This window comes from Meriones unguiculatus, chromosome 14, assembly GCF_030254825.1.
Source record: "Meriones unguiculatus strain TT.TT164.6M chromosome 14, Bangor_MerUng_6.1, whole genome shotgun sequence".
Lineage (NCBI taxonomy): Eukaryota > Metazoa > Chordata > Mammalia > Rodentia > Muridae > Meriones > Meriones unguiculatus.
Genome location: NC_083361.1, coordinates 86,668,007 through 86,685,234, shown reverse-complemented (window position 1 = coordinate 86,685,234; position 17,228 = coordinate 86,668,007). Strand labels below are relative to the sequence as shown.

Below are 17,228 nucleotides of genomic sequence, written 5' to 3'. Positions count from 1 at the left end.
GCAACAGGCCAGTAGGGTCAAGGATCTTGTGAGTCTCCCGGCAAGCACGGCACCCCTTCCTGAGAAATGAGACAAGGGACCCATGTCCAGCTGTGGAAGCCCACAGCATTCGGGTTCCCACTGGGGAGGGTACAAACATCCCATGGGGCCCAGACTTGTCCGGCTCTGCTCAGCCCCTTTCAAGGCTAGGGACAGAACACCAACTGGTCTCTCAGACAGGGTGGTAATGAGGCTCTAGGGAAGGCAGAAAGCTTGCCATCTTCCTGGGATCTCCAGTCTGCCTTTGGATAGCTGCTTACTCCTCAGGTCAGCACTTCCCCTTGAAGATGACTGATTCCCTGTGACGTGAGAGGCAAGCCTGGAAGCCTGGGGCCCAGGGTGAAGGCCCCTTCCTCATCCACCAAAGCCTCTGCCGTGAGTTGTGGCCTCATGTCTCCCAGCAGGGGGCTATGAGGAGCTATGCCAAGCTGGGTCACTAACATACAGATCTAGGCCCCTGTTGAGACTAGCTGGGGTCTTCCTTGTCCCGAATCAGGAACTCCATAGATTGGCTGCAGAGTGGCACAACAGGTCCAGGTCCAGGCCTCTGCCAGGCCAGGGGGGAGTAAACCGCTCAGTGACCATGCAGAGGGCGGAACTCAGGCTTCCAGCTTCAAAGCACCAGTATTTGCCTCTGAGCTTCACAACTGACTGTACCCTGAGCCCAGGACGCCAATCCCCCCAGACAATCACAGGCCTCAGCACCATAGGGTAAAATATACAGATATATTTATATTATCAAAAAGTGTCCAAAGTGGAGAAGGGTAGCAGGCAGCCCCAGCCAGGGCCTCCCTGCCAGCACACACTAGAAGACGGCTGACACCCCGAGTCCAGCTTTCATCCTGTGGAAGCTTCCCACTCCCAGACCCACCCCAGGAGTTCCTTCAGAGGTTCAGCTTTCTGCTGCTGGGGAGCCTGTAGGGGAGAGGGTGGGCTCCTTCCCGGTGGGAGCCCAGGCCCTCAAGCCTCTCCTACACAGCTCCTGATTTCCGTCCATCTCTCCAATCCCACAAATTGGAGGAGAGTGACCCTGGGTAAGCCAGGCCAGTCAGGAAGCATTGCGTGCCTGGAGGGCAGGAAAGGGCCCCTCCTGGGAAAACCCCACTGCCAGCCCGTTCCTGCTCAGCCAGGGAGCCTGTGCTGCAGTCAGGATGCAGGATGTGGGTATGGCTTCCCCGTGTTCTGTTGCCTCACACCAAGCACGCAGAGCACGAGGGTGTCTGAACAGGAAGGCCTCCCGGTGACAGTGACTTGTCCCCGAGCTGCAAAGACTCCTCAGACATGACGGAGGAGCTGTAAGGGTAGAGAAGCCCAGATCTGTAAGTGCTTTGTGACAGTAAAAGGGAGCAGCCAGCAATAGAGAGGGTGCAGAAATGCCAGCATCTGGGGGTCCCAGGGACAGACAGAGGTGGGGGGCAGAAACCCAGGGAAGGGACTAGACAGGCTCTGAGAGAAATCAGTGAAGGCAGGGATCCAGCCAGACCCACAGGGTCAGAGCCACTTACGGAAAGGGGGTCGGCAGTGAAGGCTGCCACGCTCCTGCGCATTTCATTTTCACTGCCACGCAGAGGAATCAGTGACACGCTGCCCATCCGGACCTCGGGCACCGCCCGGGACACCCGAGAGGGCTCTGAGGGCCACACCAGGCCATCGTGCTGGGGAGCAACCAGGAGAGGAGCGCTAGAGTCTGGGCCCACCGCGGCCTGCAGGCTCAGCTCCAGAGCCACCCACCTCCTCTCAGAAAAGCCTCCAGCTAGGATCTGAGCCGACGCCCTCGGCTTTGATCAAGGCTGATATGAGAAGCAGCTGTTTGCAGATGAGCGTATCCCTGTGCAACCCCGCCAACTAGATTACTCAACAACTCCCAGCTCCGGACCCACAAACCTCCTTACGAACACAGCACCAAGGAAATCAGAAAGCCCTAGAAGACACTGTCTGCCTCCTCTTCCCAGCAACCAGGGACTACAGAATCCACTCCGCTTCCATCTAGGCCTTGGCTGCCAGCAAGGGGTGAGTTAAAGGAATACGACTGCAGGAAAGAGCACAGCCCAGAGCTCTGGTAGTTTTGACTCTTCTCCCTAAACAGTTCTGAGCTCCCCGCCGAACATCTGTGCTGAGACACGTGTTTCAGGTCTAACCAGCCTCTGTCTTTGCTCTGGCTCAGGGGTGGTCACCCAGGCCCTGCAGCTTGTGTTCTCCATGGGTGTGGCCCGTCAGTGCTGCCCCCCTGCATACAGGTGCTGAGAGCCAAGACACCCCCCTCAAGCTCAATCTTACAGAGCACTCTTAACTCACTTTAAATGCAAGGCCTAGTTCAGCTTCTTGAGCCTGCTCTCAAGGCTCTTATAGCCTGCTCCTGACCCATTGCAGGGCTGACCACTGTCACTCCTGGTTTCTCCCCTTTCGAGTGGTGAATGTGGTGGTTTGAATGAGGATGAGACCCATAGGCTCTTGTATTTGAAAACTTAGTCCCCAGTTGATGGAACTGTTTGGGAAGGACTAGGAGGTGTGGCCTTGTTGGAGGAGGTGTGTCACGGAGGGGTGAGGCCGTTAAGTTTCAAAAGCCCAAGTCATTCCCAGTTAACACCATCTCTCTCTCTTTTACTCCCTCCCTCCCTCCCTCTTTCCCCTTGCTTCCTCCCTCCTCCATCCCTCCCTTCCTCCTTCTTGTGGCTGAGGCATGGGCTCTCAGCTACTGCTCCACCACAATGGCTACCTGACTGCCATGCTCCCCACCACGATGGTCATGGACTCCAACTAATGGAACCACGAGCCCCCAGGTTAAATGCTTTCTTTTATAAGCAGCCTTCCTTTTCTTTTTCACCCCTAGGCCTTTGGAAATGCTGTTTCCTCTGCCCGGAAGCCACTCCCCTCCAGGTGAACTTCTCTGCACTCGGACCTAATTCCTATGACACACTCTCTCTGGGGCTGTCTCATTCTCTCTCCACGGAGGGGCTGTTGAGGTGGCCCCTGGGCCTGGTACCTGTACAGACAGGAAGGTGGCAAACCACTCCCGAAGTTCCATCTGAGTGTCACAGCAGAGGTACCTGCAGAAGTCACAGGTCAGGTTGCTGCGAGGGCCTCACACAGTGAACATTTTGCCAGCCCTGTCTCCCCGTAGGCCATACAGCTGGGCAGAGAGGTGAGCCCCAATCATGCCCATCTCCCTCAGCCCAGGCCAAAGGATGGCGCAGCTTACCACTGCTGCTTCTCATGCTTCTCCGTCTCATGTACCACTGTGAATCCCCAGCTGCAGGGAAAAGCCAGTGTCACTTGACACTTGCCAAGACTTGTGGGACAGAGCCCAGAAGGCTAGGCAGAGCAGGGCAGAGCCAAGGTTTTCCCCCAGTGTAGCACACTGTCCTGTCTTCTCTCCCCACCCCAACCCTGGGCCCAAGCTCAGGATGATATGTGTGCCTAGCATGCCTGAGATACTGAATTCTAACCTCAAAACCAAAACACAAACCACCGCCCAACTGTACCGATGCCGGCGCAAGCCCACGCAAGAACCAAGCCAGCCAGCAGATGGAGAGAAAGTTAGAAAATCAAGTCATATGAGCAGTGCCCAATAGCCACAGTGGCATGCACTGCTTTTCAACTCACTAAACCATATACTCGGGCTTAGAGAGAATGCTTAGTAAGAGTGCTTACTCTGCAAGCATGTAAACCTGAGTTCAAATCCCTAACAACCACATAAAAAGCTGGGCCTGACTGTGGGTGCCTGTAACCCCAGCACTGGGGGTGGGCAGAGACAAAAGCACACTGGCTAGCCAGCCTGGCTAAAACAGTGACTTCAGTGAGACCCTGTCTCGAGGGCATAAGGCAGGGGGTGGTAGAGGAAGACAGCTGAGTCCTGCTCTGGCCTCCACACGAGGCTGCACAGGGATGTGCACCCAGACATTCACTGGCATGAGGACCCCAACTACAACACTACTAGACTATGCCCTGTAAAGCTCCGAACCCCAGCTGTGCCTTCCCATTGGCCCTGAGCCCCCACAGGCCCTGCCACAGGCACCCCAGCCCTGGCTTACCAGGTAGGTGGCCGCAGTTTCTTCTTCACGCCCAGGTACACTCTGAGGCTCTTGACAGGCCACTCCTTCTCAGGCCGGTGACTCTGGGGGGACACCTCCACCAGTCAGGTGGGTACAGCCAGAAATAGCTCTTCTGCCTGTACCCCGCCCTCCCCCCACCCCCAGCATCCAGGCTCTCTGGACTTCTTCCTCCAGGAAGCCTTCTCACCAAAGCCCTCCCTGTTCATTGTCCAGGCAAAGGCACTTCTCTCTGCAGTAGCATCAGACAGTCAACCCTCAGTCCTCAAAGGTAACATTCCAGCTGGGAGGTCCAGGGCAATGATTTCCGGCCCCTGCTGCTTGGCCACCTGGAGACTCAGCTTGCAGCGTGGGCCTCTGACACCAGCTGGAAGGAAGCCTCTGGATGCCGTTCTCCATAACATACGGAAGCAGGCCCAGGCTGGGTGGGGCCTTGGTTGCCCACTGTATTTATCTCAGTCACTCGTCACTGGAGCCTCCTGGCCCCTGGAGGCTCCAGGGTTGACCGTATGAACACAAGCTTGGGACCAGCGATCACTAGCATTTCGGCCCCATCAGAAGTCCAATGGCTCAAGCTAAAGCTTAACAGCTGTTCTGTATGATAGGCCAGAGGGAGAAATTCCCAGTGGTCTAAGACAGGAAGCAAGAGACCCATATATCAGGGTGGGGAACCAGATTACTGACACACTCGCCTGGCCCTCACCTCTGCATATATGGGTCTGGGCTTGGAAGGAGCAGGCTGGCTCAAAGGCAGAGGGGATAGCAGCAGTGACCCTCAGGAAAGAGGCTGCGTGATGGTTAATGACCTTCCTCCTGTTCTGGGAGCCATCTGCTTAGCACCCTCCCCTTACCAGGCACCCCTGGACCCAGCAGGGGCACCAGGAAGGAGGGAGATGTACTTACAACCACACCTGGGGCTCCAAAAGTGAGCCATCCCTGCTATGGCCCCCACTATTGCTCCCAGCCACCCTAGGCATGGCTCCTCAGCAGGAGAAGGGAGGATGGCCTGTCTCAGAACTAAAGGATCCTTCTGTGTCACTTCAGGGATGGGGGCTAGAGACTGCGCAATGATCCAAGGCCTGATAAAGGAGGCCCAGCTCCTCACGTGTCCCAATCAACCCGGTACACTGGCTGCAGGTGCGGGAATCAAGACATGGATGGACGAGAAAACAGGATGTGGGCAGAACACGGAGGAAGCCCTGCCCCCAAGAGGCAGAGGCAAGGCTGAGGCACTGAAGAAGTCAGAAGGAAGGATCGGGAGATGGAGACAGGATGCAGGCTGGGAGAGCAGAGGCTCCTGAAAGGACAAACAGAAGGTAGTGGCGGGGGTGTGTGTGGGGAGTCTGGAAGAAAGGTAGGATAGGAGGGGAAGACACTGGGCAAAGAGTCAGGCAGAAGGTCCAGGCCATACAGGGCAGTCCCGGTCAAGGCAGGAGGCCGGTGGACAGTGGGAGAGGAGGGAGGCAGAAGCACCAAGAAGATTCTCCCTTTGGAGACTAATTCTATAGAAACTGCACTTCTATGCACCTAAAGGTTCTGGTACTACGGAGGTCCAAGGTCATGGGCAAGGAATGAAATTTATGCTGAGTGCTCATGGTGCCTTAGGCTGGTGCCATGATTTTTCTAGAATGTGCCTTTCTTTCATGCTCCAGGGCCTTAAACAGAAGGAGGTCTTGGGATGGGGACCGAGTGGCTCCCTAATCTCAGATATTCTCGCCTGTGGCCCCATAAACCAACTGATGTCAGAATCAACACCTGTGGCCTAGAGGCCCTGGCGTGAGGACAGCTTCGCCTGCTAACTTTTGACAGCCTCCCTGCAGTGCCCCGGGGCTCTAGACTGCTAAGACACAAGCCAGAGCACAGCCTCTAACACAATGGCCTTCATCCTAGTCTGCCCCGAGCGCAGAGCGCAGCGACCTTAGCCCCTTATCACCCTGGCAAAAGGTGACTTCCTGCTCTCAGGAGAGTAGGGACAAGTGCTAAGCCCGGCTCAGGAACTGTCAGACCACCTCTCCATGTCTCCTGGGGTGCCTCAGCTACCCTTCTTCCCTTCTGCCCACACAGACGGCCTCACTCTACTCCACAAGACTAAGCAAGCACCTCCAGAAAGCTGGCCCTGGGAAGGTGACATTCTAGAACCACAGCAGACTGCCTGTAGGAGTGAACAGGCTGAGAAGTAAGTGTGAGAGCCACGGAGGAGAAGAGAAATGGAGGCGCTTGCCAGGAGTCCAGGCAGCATTAGCAGAGGTACAATGTGCAAGGAAACGGAGATAAAAATACTCCATGGCAGCCGAATGTGCTCGGGAGACACAAGGGGCAAGAAAGGGCTGGAGGCTGTGATGGAGTCACCGGAGGGCCTCAAGCAAGAACACTGTGCTTTGGCACCACGCTTCCACTGCTCTTCGGCACAACCATCTGCACTCTGTGCTCCCCAAGGCAGAGGTGGTACCCACAGCACACCACAGAAGCTGACCTCAGCTGAACTGCAGAGGGGCGGCCCCCAGACAGCCCTAAGAGTGAGTGGAGGGCGCTCATGGGCGGCAAAGGAAGCACCGGAAGGCTGGGGAAGCACAGCCGTGCCTGGTAGGGAAGGCCTCCCAGCCTCTTGCCCCAGTTCGGCAGCTCAGGGTCAACAGTGTCAGGGCCATTCACATGGTCCCAGCACTTTTTTTAGGCATGGAAGGTGGGGAGCTCTGAGAGTAACAGGGATGAAACGGTCCTAACCCACTCTTGCGCCTCTAACCCTGGCTCCAAAACATCTCCGATGGAAAATTCTAGCAGCAGACCAACAAAGGACCCTATCTTGAGGAGAAGAAGGTCTTGGTTTGGGGTTAGGGATGACGGGTGGAGTTCAGGCACTGTACCCCAGGGTGGGGACCAGTGCAGAAGCCAGGGAGCCATGCCTGGAGAGAACTGGGAGCCCTTACTGTGTCCTTGAGCTCTGCCCTGCTTGCCTGGCCCCAGGCTGTGTAAGGCAAGGCGGTGGCGGCTGGCCCCCAGCTACTCACGGTCTCAGGGGCCCCGCTCCACGGCCTCTGGCTCTGTTTGATAGAGGAGCAGGGTTATGAAGGGCATCATCCCAGTCTAGAGCCGGGACAGGTGTGTGAAGGGCAGGGGACGGGGAGGCTGGCAGGGCATCTGGGTGCCGAAGAAGGGGCTGCCGAGGAGTCTGATCTAGGGGAACACCCGGCGTGGGGGTCAAGTAGGCCAGGAGGCAAAGCAGGCCTGGACACACTCAAGGACTCAGGACTACTGTCCTGGAACAAACATATTCTTATGAGCGTTACGACTAACCACAGGCACAGGAAAAATTCGGGTACACGTATATGGTCTCCCGGCTATCATTCACGGTAAGGCCTCATGGGGACAGAGGCTTCAAGTGGCTACTCAGGGCCACAGCAGGAGAATACACAGCTCCCACCAGCCATTGTGCTGCCAAGACCCTAAGTTAGAGACTCACCCTTGCAGACCAAGGACAATGTTTGTGTATGAGTGTCTGTGCATGTGTGAGATGCAAGTGTCCATCACAGGGCTTACCCGGACCTCCTTGTAGAGCCGTAGGCAGCTGCTGTTGAGAATGAAGTAGCGATCGTGGAAGCCACCCGAGGGCAGCCCCAGCCCCAGGAGGCTGCGGTCTTCACGGAACTTCATCATGCCATGCTTGGTGTCACCCACACGGCTGGCTAGGGGAGGACCGGAGTGGGCATGGGCTATACCACCCCACCTACCCACCCTGATGCCCCACTTCCAGCCTCCATGGAAGTCCCCCAGTCTCCCCCCTCTGAGCTGCTCTGCCCTGGTGCCACCAGGCTCCACCCTGCTTCTAGCCGGAAGTACCCATTCACCCACATCCCCTACAGGCACCACTTACCCAAATACAGTAGCATGGCCTCCATGGCCTGGCACTTCTTCACCACCAGGTGGCTGTCCATGCCCAGACCATGCACAATGGGCAGCACCTTCTCGGCGAAGTGCAGCGGCCGCTCTGTGGAGAGGCCACACCACTGTCACCAGCCCACACAGCTTGATGCCGCCAAGGGCGAGCACACAGACACACGTCGCCACACAGCTCACCACCCGCTGGCATCGTGGCACGGCACCGTCAATCACCCCTCCCGTAAGCCGGCTTCCCACCTAGTTATAACCACAGCCAAACCTGTATCGTCACCCCTGTGACCTCAACAAGCACTGCCCCTGCTCAGGCCAGAAACATCCCGGTTCCTTCACGGGTCAAATCTGGTAAGTCCCTCTGCCCTATCCCCCCCGTCCGGCTCATACTTGGATTAAGACCAGGACCTTCAAATGGCCTCCAGCATGTACTCTAACTTCCTGTCACAGCTCTCCCGATCCAGTCACAGACAGCATTTCCTCAAAGCCCTGTCACTAGCCCTCCAATGGCCTTGCATCACACAGTGGTTGAGCCCACCTCCAGTCCCACCCTGAGTTTCCTCGCCATCTTGGAAGGCTCATCCTAGTGCCGGGGATGTTCTTGTTTCTGGGGGCACTTGTCCCATCGTCACCAAGTAGCCCTTACTCCTCCTCACAGCAGGACTCACAGCCACCAGCCCTGTCGTAGGCTCTGCTGACAGCCCGGCCTTTCCTTTAAAGCAGTCAGCCAACATCGTGGCAGTTGTCTATTCCTTGGAGTGCTGCGGTAGCAACATCTCCACCCCTTACCAGACTGACCCCTGTGAGCACAGCGGTCCTCAGCCTAGCACCTGCCACTCAGCGAAAACGGCTGATGTTACGTCAGCAACGCCCCACCTCTCACCCCGGCACCACTCCCTTCACCCTGAAAGGCTTCAGTTAGCCCACTCACCATCACAACTTACCCACCTGATTGTATGATCACTAACCACCACCTTCTTTACCCAAACAGAATCACCCTGTAATCCTATTGTTGAATTTGGCGTTGACCCTTCCGTAAGCAACACCATCCTGACACCGTGGCTGGCACCACCTATCCCTTCCCTGGCCGCTATCAGCCCTGTTACAACCGTCACCTGGACCTGCTAGCTGCCTGAGACCACCAGCGTGGAGACCACAATTTTCATCAGTGTGTCAGCAAAAAGTGTCCTCCAAAACCTCCTGCTCCCGCTGCAGGGAGCAGGAGGCGTGAAGGCTGGGCTAAAGGCAGCCATGGCCGCTCACCCGCCTCCTCCTTCTCGTTGACCTCAAAGCAAGTCCAGTAGTCCTTCTCCCTGACGCTCACGTTGCGGCGGTCGAGGATCTCGAGGGCAAGCTCCTCTGCTGTCATGGACGCTGGGATCTGCACAGACCCAGGAGAAGGTCAGCCAACCCACGCCCGGCTTCTGGTCACCTGGAATTCAAGCCCACTCCTCACTGGGTCCTCTGAGCCCCGAGATGCAAAGATGGCTGTCTTTGGGGATCGTCATATATCTCAAAGTGGCCATCTGCGCCCACCCCTGGCCCAGCCTGGCTCGACAGGCCTCACCTTGACATGCTGTTCAGTCTCCACCTTCTTCTCCTCCAGGTACACTGTGCAGATGAAATCACCGGCATGCTGCAGAGGAGATGGAGCTCAGCTAGAGGTCTGGGGAGCAGTGCGAGCCGCCAGCCCAAGCCTACCAGACCCTGGCCTGCACCTGGGTCCCACTGGCAGTGCCAGCCACTCGCATCTTCACAATGGCCGTGACTTCCTCCCTCTGCTTCCTCAGCTCCTCCTCGTCCACCTGGGAAGGGCCAGATGGTCACTGCCATCTGGGAGGCTCAGCCTTGCCCTCCCCTCCCCTCGCGGCCCTTCCCGAGCCCCCAGTCCCGCTGGGACGCACCCTGAACACCGCCACATAGTGGCTGATGAGGTCTTCCACCACCTTGCCGGCCTTGTTGTCCTGCCCATCTGTCTGGAAGAGCGTGGGCCCAAACACGATGGCCAGGTTGTGTGTGTTCATTTGGTTTGTGTCTGAGAAGCACTGTACACTGGGAGGGCAGAGGTGATCTACAGCTGAGGAGCCTGGTCCAGGGCTTCCCACCCACCTCCCCAAATCCCGACAGGTGCAAGAGCGGCCAAGGGCCGAGGTTAAACACAGGGTGGACCACAATTACAGAGTGAAAAGGACACATTCTGGGTCCTGGCAAGGTGTGAGAAGATTTGGCTTCAGTAACCTGGCCCAAAACTGACAAATACTCTACCCCCCCCGCCCCCATCCTTCCTGCAGTAGGCTGAGATACAACATTCAAGATCAGGGCAGTCACTGGGTGGTCCCCAGGCCCGCCAGCTTCCCAGGAGAGGGCAGTCAGCCAGTTCCCCATCCACGTCCCCAGAGCCTCACACTGACATGGCCCCTCACCAGTACAGATGGCTGATCAGGGCCTTCACAGTGGCCCGGTTGACAGGGGGCAGATGCACCAAGAGCTCTCGGTACCTGGAGATCTTTTCCTCCTCGTCCTCAATCTCTGGGTGGGGAGGGGATGGACTGGGTTAGAAACTGGTCACTAATCCCCGCCCCCATCCAGCAGCTGGGCCTCTCATGATGAGAACAGCATTCCCAGGCACCTAGCAGGGACAGGGAGTTCTCCACCCTCCACCATCTCTGTAGAGTGCAGAGCAGGCAGAGCTGCTAGGACAAGCCTTGTCCAGAGTATGATGGGGGCATCCTGAGGTAGGGCGGACAAGGCTGGGCGCGGGCAGCAGGACCCACCCGAGGCCTCGAGCCAGGCCAGGCGCTGTGCACGAGTAAAGAGCCCATCAGGCAGGTCCCTCAGAAAGCGTTTGAGTGCGGAGGAGACGTCATCCACGTGCTGCTCTCCCTCCTTGAGGTGCACGGAGCGGGCGTCCTGCCGCAGGCTCTCCAGCAGCCTCTGAGTCTTAGAGGTCTGGCCACACTTGCGATAGATACCCTCAGAGGTCAAGCCTGGAGAAGGGGTCACACCACCCTTTAGAGGGTCCCTGGCACTGGGGCTGGGTGTCAGCAGAGAAGGGGAGTGGCTGGGCCCTGGAGGCGGCGCTCACCACACTGAGTGATGTAGTCCACACAGCGGTACACAATCACTGGGATGTCGGAGTCCCCAAGCTGTTGCTCCGATAGTGTGTCTCCCAAGCTGGCTGCTGCTTTCTGGATGGCCCCTAGCCAACCCATGAAGTCCAGCCGCCGCTCACCCTGGATGTACAGTGTCCTGGACCAGAGACAGCCACTGTCCTACCTGTCTGTCCCTGCATCCCTCCTGCCCTCGGGCTTCTCTGGGCCCTCGGGGAAGGCAAAGCTCACCTCCTCCGCTCTACCAGCACCAGCACTTGGTTCTCGCCGTCTCCTTGGAGAGCTGTGGAGACCAGTCAAGGTGAGGCCGAGGCCTTGTTCCTGACCCACAGACTGCTCCCTCCTGAGGCCCTCTGGGTCTACCCTTAGGCTCCACCCACCAACCTAAAGGGCTGCTGAGATGTACTCCAAGGACAGGAGAGGAAATGGAGGGCAGGCTGGGCCATCTGGTCAGGCCATAATAGAATTCAGACTTCCAGGCAAGGGCTAGGGCCTGGGGTCTGAGTCAAGGGACCCTAGAGGTTGGGGAACCAGGCTAGGGCCCACGTACAAAGCTCTTGCAGTCTCCGGAGCTGCAGTGGCTCTTCCCAGGGCCCCTCTGGGAAGACAGCCCGGAGCTCAGAGCCAGTCAAGGCAAACCAGCCTTCCTGGGCCTGTTGGAGGCTCAGCCCAGCTTTGCAGGGTAGGCGCCCAAGACGCTCAAAGTCCCGGACCAGCAGGTCCTCAGCCAGCGGAGGCACGAATGCCTAGTTGGGGAAATAGTGGGGAGAGGCAATGTAAGCATACCACAGCCTGCTGGAGACCCCCATGCTCCTCAGCCTGTGGGCAAGGGGCTCTTTCCCATCTTTCCTTTCCTCCTCCCCAAGGCAGAACACAGCACGGTGACAGAACCTTGGGATCATGTCCTGCTCTGTACCTACTCGGCTGTGTCCTTCTCCTAGGATGCCCCTTCTCTGCGGGCCCACAGTGCCCACGTACTTAGCCATCTGCTACAAGCATCGGATATGCTATGGCACCTGGACTAAGTCTGTCTGTCCTGCTCCCATAGGAGCAACAGAAGACCCAAGACTGGTACACCTGGGTCCTCGGAGCTCTGGGCACTGATCCTCAGAAGGCATAGAGAGCTCATCAAATGAGGAATGAAGAGCCCTGGGCTCTCAAGGCACGAGAGGGCACTTGGCTCACGTCTCTAAGGCAGAGAGCTCTCCCCTAGAGCCGCTTCGTCTTTCCCTCTAGAATAACTGCACACCTGAAATACACATGCTCTCTCCTGGAGTCAGCACTGCCCACGCTCTCATGGCCCTGAAGCTTGCCCCTCGTAGCAAATTAAGTACCTGAGGACTTAATGTATGTTTCCCTTGACATGAGAGGTCTGTCCTGCGTGTGTTACACCCACACCCAGCCCCTGCTCCCTCAGAGATGGAAGAGCCCGGACTCATGGGGTTCAGGAGGTCCCACCCTGCCTCCATCACACACCTGCCCTGCTAACCCAGGCCCACCTTGGCAATGCACTTGACCCACTCATGAGCCAGCTCTGCATTCTCCAGCCCAAACAGGTACAGCCGTTCTCCCTCTGTGTACACCTCAAAGGTGTGCTCAAAGCTGCAAATACACAAACCAGGATTCACCATCAAGCCCAATCCTGCCCCCATTAACTAGCATTCTCTACTCCCTGCCCTTGTCAGTTCCCTTCCCCTGGCCCCCAAGAGCTGGACAAACAACCTGAGATAGAGCCAGTGGTTTACAGCCTCCCTTTGTTGCACGGACCTGAGAAGGTTCTTGGCTGGGCCTATGTCCCTGTCTCCCGACCAGAGGCTGGACTTCACAGCGCTGGTGGTCCGTGCTTATGGCCAGAGGTACTCACCCATGGCTGTCCAGAGGGGAAACTGCCAGGCATACGATCTCGCTGGCCCGAATCTCCCCATTGGGAGTCACTGCGCGTTCATTCTCATAGTAGCTCAGGACCCCATCACTAAGGACGCACCAGCGCCTGCTGAACTCTGGGAAGAAGTTGGAGAGAAGAACCATAAGGAAGGCCCCAAGCTACCTGAAAAGCACTCCTGCCTCCTCTCCTGCCCTGCCTGAGAGTTCTTACTCCACCTCACCACTCCCCTGAGTACTCCCCAGCTGCAGCCCTCTGCATCTAGTCCTCACCTCTCCCCTGTAGCCTCTGCAGGAACCTTTGACCTCCAGCTTAGAGGCCAAGAGTGATGGGATCTTCACTTAGATATTAGAGCCCATGCTGTCCTCAGTCTTCAGGCAGCCCCTGTCTGCCCCCAGTCTGCCTCTGGCCACTCCTAGCTTCTCCCTCTACCTATAGCTCCAATAGCATAGGAAGCCACAGGGCCCACCCTGGACCCCCTCTCCTTTGCCAGATGCATTCCTCATTTTATAGTCTGCCTCCTCCTACAGTGGCTCTGAGGATGCACAAGGTCCCCAAAGGAAACAGAAGTGGGAGCCTGGGCCACGAAAGGAAAGAGAACAGAGCACCAAAGCCAGACAGGCTTCTCCAGCTTGCAGCACCAGCCTCATGGTGGCTCAGAGCTTCCTGGCACCCAGGGTGAAAAGGATGACTCAGGGGGTTACATAAATGACATTATCAGGCAGAGGGAACTAGACCAGGAGCAGCAGAGTGTTAGAGTGTCTGGGAGTCATGGGGCTTTATCTGGAGTACTCCAAGAAGGGGTTCTGAGAGAGGCTGTAAGCAACGGCTTCCATGCTCCCCCAGCATGCTGCTCCTCATCCCATCCCTGTGGCCCGGCACCTGCCTTCTGAGGGTGTCTCCAAGCCCGTCCCCAAGGATGTGCACACGAGCCTGCTGTGGGCTCCTTCGTTCTGCAGATGAATGTCAAGTTCCCACTGGGGAGCAGTCTCCCCAGGTGCTCAGGCTACAAGAGGCACCATGCATTCGGACGTACACAATAAAGGACCACTGAGCCAGGGGTGGTGGCTATAGTTTTAGCTACGTGGAAGGCAAAGGCAAGATGGTAACTTAAGCCCAGGAGTTCAAGGTCAGGCTCTGGGAAGCCCAGAGACTTTGTTTTGGAAAGAAGCAGCGGGGGCAGGGGGAGACTAAAAACCAGATGAACAGAAGCAGTATTGAGGACGTGGGGCACAGCATAGCGCGGCTGGGAATGACACGGTAACCCGCAGCCACGGCATTCTAAGGGATATTTGGGGAAAAGCATTTGGGACAGACTCTTGGTGGGTGTGAACCTGCCCGTGTGTGACAAAGCAAGGAAGTCACAGAGCTGGGGCAGAATCCGGGGGGGAGTGTCTGCTCTACGAGGGTGGGCAGCTGACTGTAGCTCTCAGGACCACCGGCTGTACTTGGAGTCAGGGAGTAAATGGAAGACGGCTGAGATCCGAGAGGGGGGCAATCAAGTTCAAGTCCTCAAACTGCCTCCCATCCACCTCTGGAATATGCCAGATGCCAAGCACAAGACCACGCCCAGCAGCGCTCCTTACAGACTTCAGGCTCGAGGAAACTCTCTGCAGTGCCACGCCCAACCCCCACCCCGACCAGCCCACTCCTCAAGCACCTTACTGTATACAAGAGTCAATATCCAAAAGACTTTCCAGGTGGCTCTGCCAGAGTCCACTCAGCACCCTCGGGTCCGCCAGCCCTCGTTCCGGCCCTACAGTGGGCTGACGCACCATGGGCCCGGACGGGCCGGTGCAGCACCCACCTTCCCGGGAACGGCGGTCCTGCAGAGGTTTGCCGGCAGAAGCGGTTTTGTACAGAAAGCCGCTGTGGCTCACAGTTGGCAGGATGACAGAGTAGTGCTTTTCCAAGGGTTTCACCGAGTCCAGCCGAGGCACCTCTTTGGGGTGAAGAAAGAATGGTGGTGGTTATGCTGGATGTCCAGACACCCTCTGAGGCAAAGTACCTAGGCTCATGCTCTGGTCACAGTCCTGCTTCCTCAGCTCCCTGGCAGTGCCCTCGGGCCCCTACTGCTACCTTCAGGGTTCTGAAAAGCCACATCTCCAGCTCTGCCCACCAGTAGGAATGTCAGGGCCCAGCTCCAGTCCTTCCTACCTCAGGAAGCCTCCCTGACTCTCAAGCCCACCCTACACTCCTTGTTGGAGGCGTGAAGTCAAGCATGCTAGAACGAGGGGGACTCTGGGCCAGCTCCATAATAGTCCCTAGAGAGAGGTTAGTCCCTGACGGCACAAAGCCCAGTGAAGCAGCCTGATTCCAGTGCTCGGCACTGAGGGGTCCCCTAACACACACCAGCTGGGTGGTCTCTTGCACCTCCCTAAACACCTGGGTTCTCGCCAAGCCAGCATACCCCACCCACCCATGGCCCAAAGCCCAGAGCCCCAGCCGCCGAGCCCCACCCTCAACCTTAGGATGTGCCTCAGAACACGAGGCCTGGGCCATAACCCACACCATTCACCCTAGCAACCCCTCAGCCAAATGGGATCCAGCCCAGGTCTGTGATGGAACTCCACCCAGGCTGAGCAAACAGATGATGTGCTGCAGAGGTCACACACATGGCAACACCCTCCTCCACAGCAACACGGACCCACTGCACATACACAAACCCCAAAGCCTAAACATCCCCGATGTGAGGAAAGAGAACCAAGTCAGCTCCAAGGGGGAACAGAAAGCACTCCCAGGAAGTCAGGACAGGGCACACAGGTAAACAGTCACAGAGATACAGACACAAACATGAGCACCCACCGAACCATAGCCCGAACATGCCCGAGTACCTGCTGCTGCCCCAGGGGCCACCAAGCAGCTTCAGTCACAGCCTGGGAGTGGCCTGCAATTCCAGGCTCTCAGCTGATGCACGCTTCCCACGGACACCCCCGTAAACCAGACCCTGCCAGCAGGGCCCCCGGCTACTGAGGAGGACAGAGCCGCTGGCCGCTCACCTGTGCTCTGGTTATTCCGCAGAAACTCCATCTGCAGCGTCTGTCCGGCCTGCTCAGCGAGAGCCAGGGGTGTGGGAGCTGCCGGGTCCCCTGAGAAGCAGCCGACCCCAGCCCCACAGCCCAGGAGTGCCTGGGTCTCAGCCAGGTCAGTGGTAGTAACTGCAGCACACAGGGCCTAGAGGAGAGGGGAGGGTCAATCTAAGCAAGAGTGGGAGGGGAGGGCTAGGGATGGGAGCATGGGAGATGAGGAGGAAAGAGGACGGAGTCACTCAAATCTGGGTAGACTATCCTTAGACTGAAAGAGACCAGGGCTTAGGGAAGCCAGAAGAGGAGAAAAGAAAGTTAGAAAAGAGTTAGAAAGAGGAGAGGCAAAGGCAAGCCAGGGAGGCTGGGCAGAGGCGACCAGATGAGGCGGGGGTCCTAGCCACTGGGCCTCACCTTGTGGGTCCTGGGGCACAGCTGCTGGTCAGGCTGCAAGGAGCCCCTGGAGGATCTCAGGCTCCCTCAGCCTCGTAGCGGGGGCAGAGGGCGGGGCTAAGGGTTTGTAGCTAATTCCTCCCACATTTGAATTCCTCACTGCCTGCCCAGCCCTCCCCACCAATGGGAGCCACCACCCTTCTGGCTTGGAGGCTAGACTGGGCTGGGCTAAATGGGGGCTGGACACCCTGGGTCCCAGAGAGGTGGAGGCCTGGCTTCCACAGAGCTCTGGGAGCTAGACTGGCTAGGACTGCTTGGAGGGAGAGCTGAAGGCCACTAATAGGTCACAAGTGTCATCCGCTGCCTCCAAGTAAGCTGTCTTCTACTCAGGCTGAGCCAGATCAGGGTCCAAGATTTAGTTCCTAATCTTCTGGGGGCTGGGACCCGCAGGGGACCTCGTCTAGAATGGGGTGTGGATGGGGTGGGCCAGAGTAGTCCAGCTGTTTTTCATGAGCCTGACAGGAAATAGCATCCCCATCAAGTTCACTCCTTTTGGCAGAATTCTGAAGGGACAGGACAGGGTGCGGGAGACAGAGGAATCAGGAGGAAGAAGCCAGATGCTGAAGACAGGGCGCTGGACCAAGAACCAAGCCTGACTCCTCCCTGCATTGTTCTAGTTTTCCTTATGCAGGCCCTGCTGCCCTCTGGGCCTCAGTTTCCCCATTTGCTCACAGCCCTCTAAGCTGATGGAAGAGATGGGTTGAGATGAGAGAGTGGGGCCACAGGAAGAAAGGGTGGGCTCAGGGGGTCCTGACAATGCAGGGACAAGAAGGCTCAAGAACCC

General features: G+C 57.5%; 1 protein-coding gene across 10 annotated transcripts in view; it reads right to left on the bottom strand.

Moving 5' to 3' along the window:
* Positions 1-751: 751 nt before the first annotated feature.
* The window catches only part of Arap1 (ArfGAP with RhoGAP domain, ankyrin repeat and PH domain 1), a 55,093-nt gene continuing 38,616 nt past the window's right edge, over positions 752-17,228 (bottom strand). For 5 of the 10 annotated variants that reach the window (XM_060367685.1, XM_060367688.1, XM_060367681.1 and 2 more), the window contains 21 exons: positions 15,968-16,142; positions 14,776-14,910; positions 12,951-13,086; positions 12,586-12,688; positions 11,637-11,832; positions 11,318-11,369; positions 11,062-11,225; positions 10,751-10,963; positions 10,400-10,505; positions 9,881-10,028; positions 9,695-9,781; positions 9,544-9,612; positions 9,240-9,357; positions 7,960-8,073; positions 7,626-7,771; positions 7,097-7,129; positions 4,071-4,153; positions 3,239-3,289; positions 3,023-3,086; positions 1,545-1,694; positions 752-1,332 (listed from right to left, as the gene is read on the bottom strand). In XM_060367685.1, coding sequence (XP_060223668.1) covers positions 1,315-1,332; positions 1,545-1,694; positions 3,023-3,086; positions 3,239-3,289; positions 4,071-4,153; positions 7,097-7,129; positions 7,626-7,771; positions 7,960-8,073; positions 9,240-9,357; positions 9,544-9,612; positions 9,695-9,781; positions 9,881-10,028; positions 10,400-10,505; positions 10,751-10,963; positions 11,062-11,225; positions 11,318-11,369; positions 11,637-11,832; positions 12,586-12,688; positions 12,951-13,086; positions 14,776-14,910; positions 15,968-16,142 — 2,361 coding nt within the window. In that variant the 3' untranslated portion in view covers positions 752-1,314. Of the gene's footprint in view, positions 1,333-1,544; positions 1,695-3,022; positions 3,087-3,238; positions 3,290-4,070; positions 4,154-7,096; positions 7,130-7,625; positions 7,772-7,959; positions 8,074-9,239; positions 9,358-9,543; positions 9,613-9,694; positions 9,782-9,880; positions 10,029-10,399; positions 10,506-10,750; positions 10,964-11,061; positions 11,226-11,317; positions 11,370-11,636; positions 11,833-12,585; positions 12,689-12,950; positions 13,087-14,775; positions 14,911-15,967; positions 16,143-16,405; positions 17,208-17,228 lie in introns of those variants that run through there. The other 5 variants (XM_060367684.1, XM_060367689.1, XM_060367686.1 and 2 more) reach the window with 3 other exon arrangements.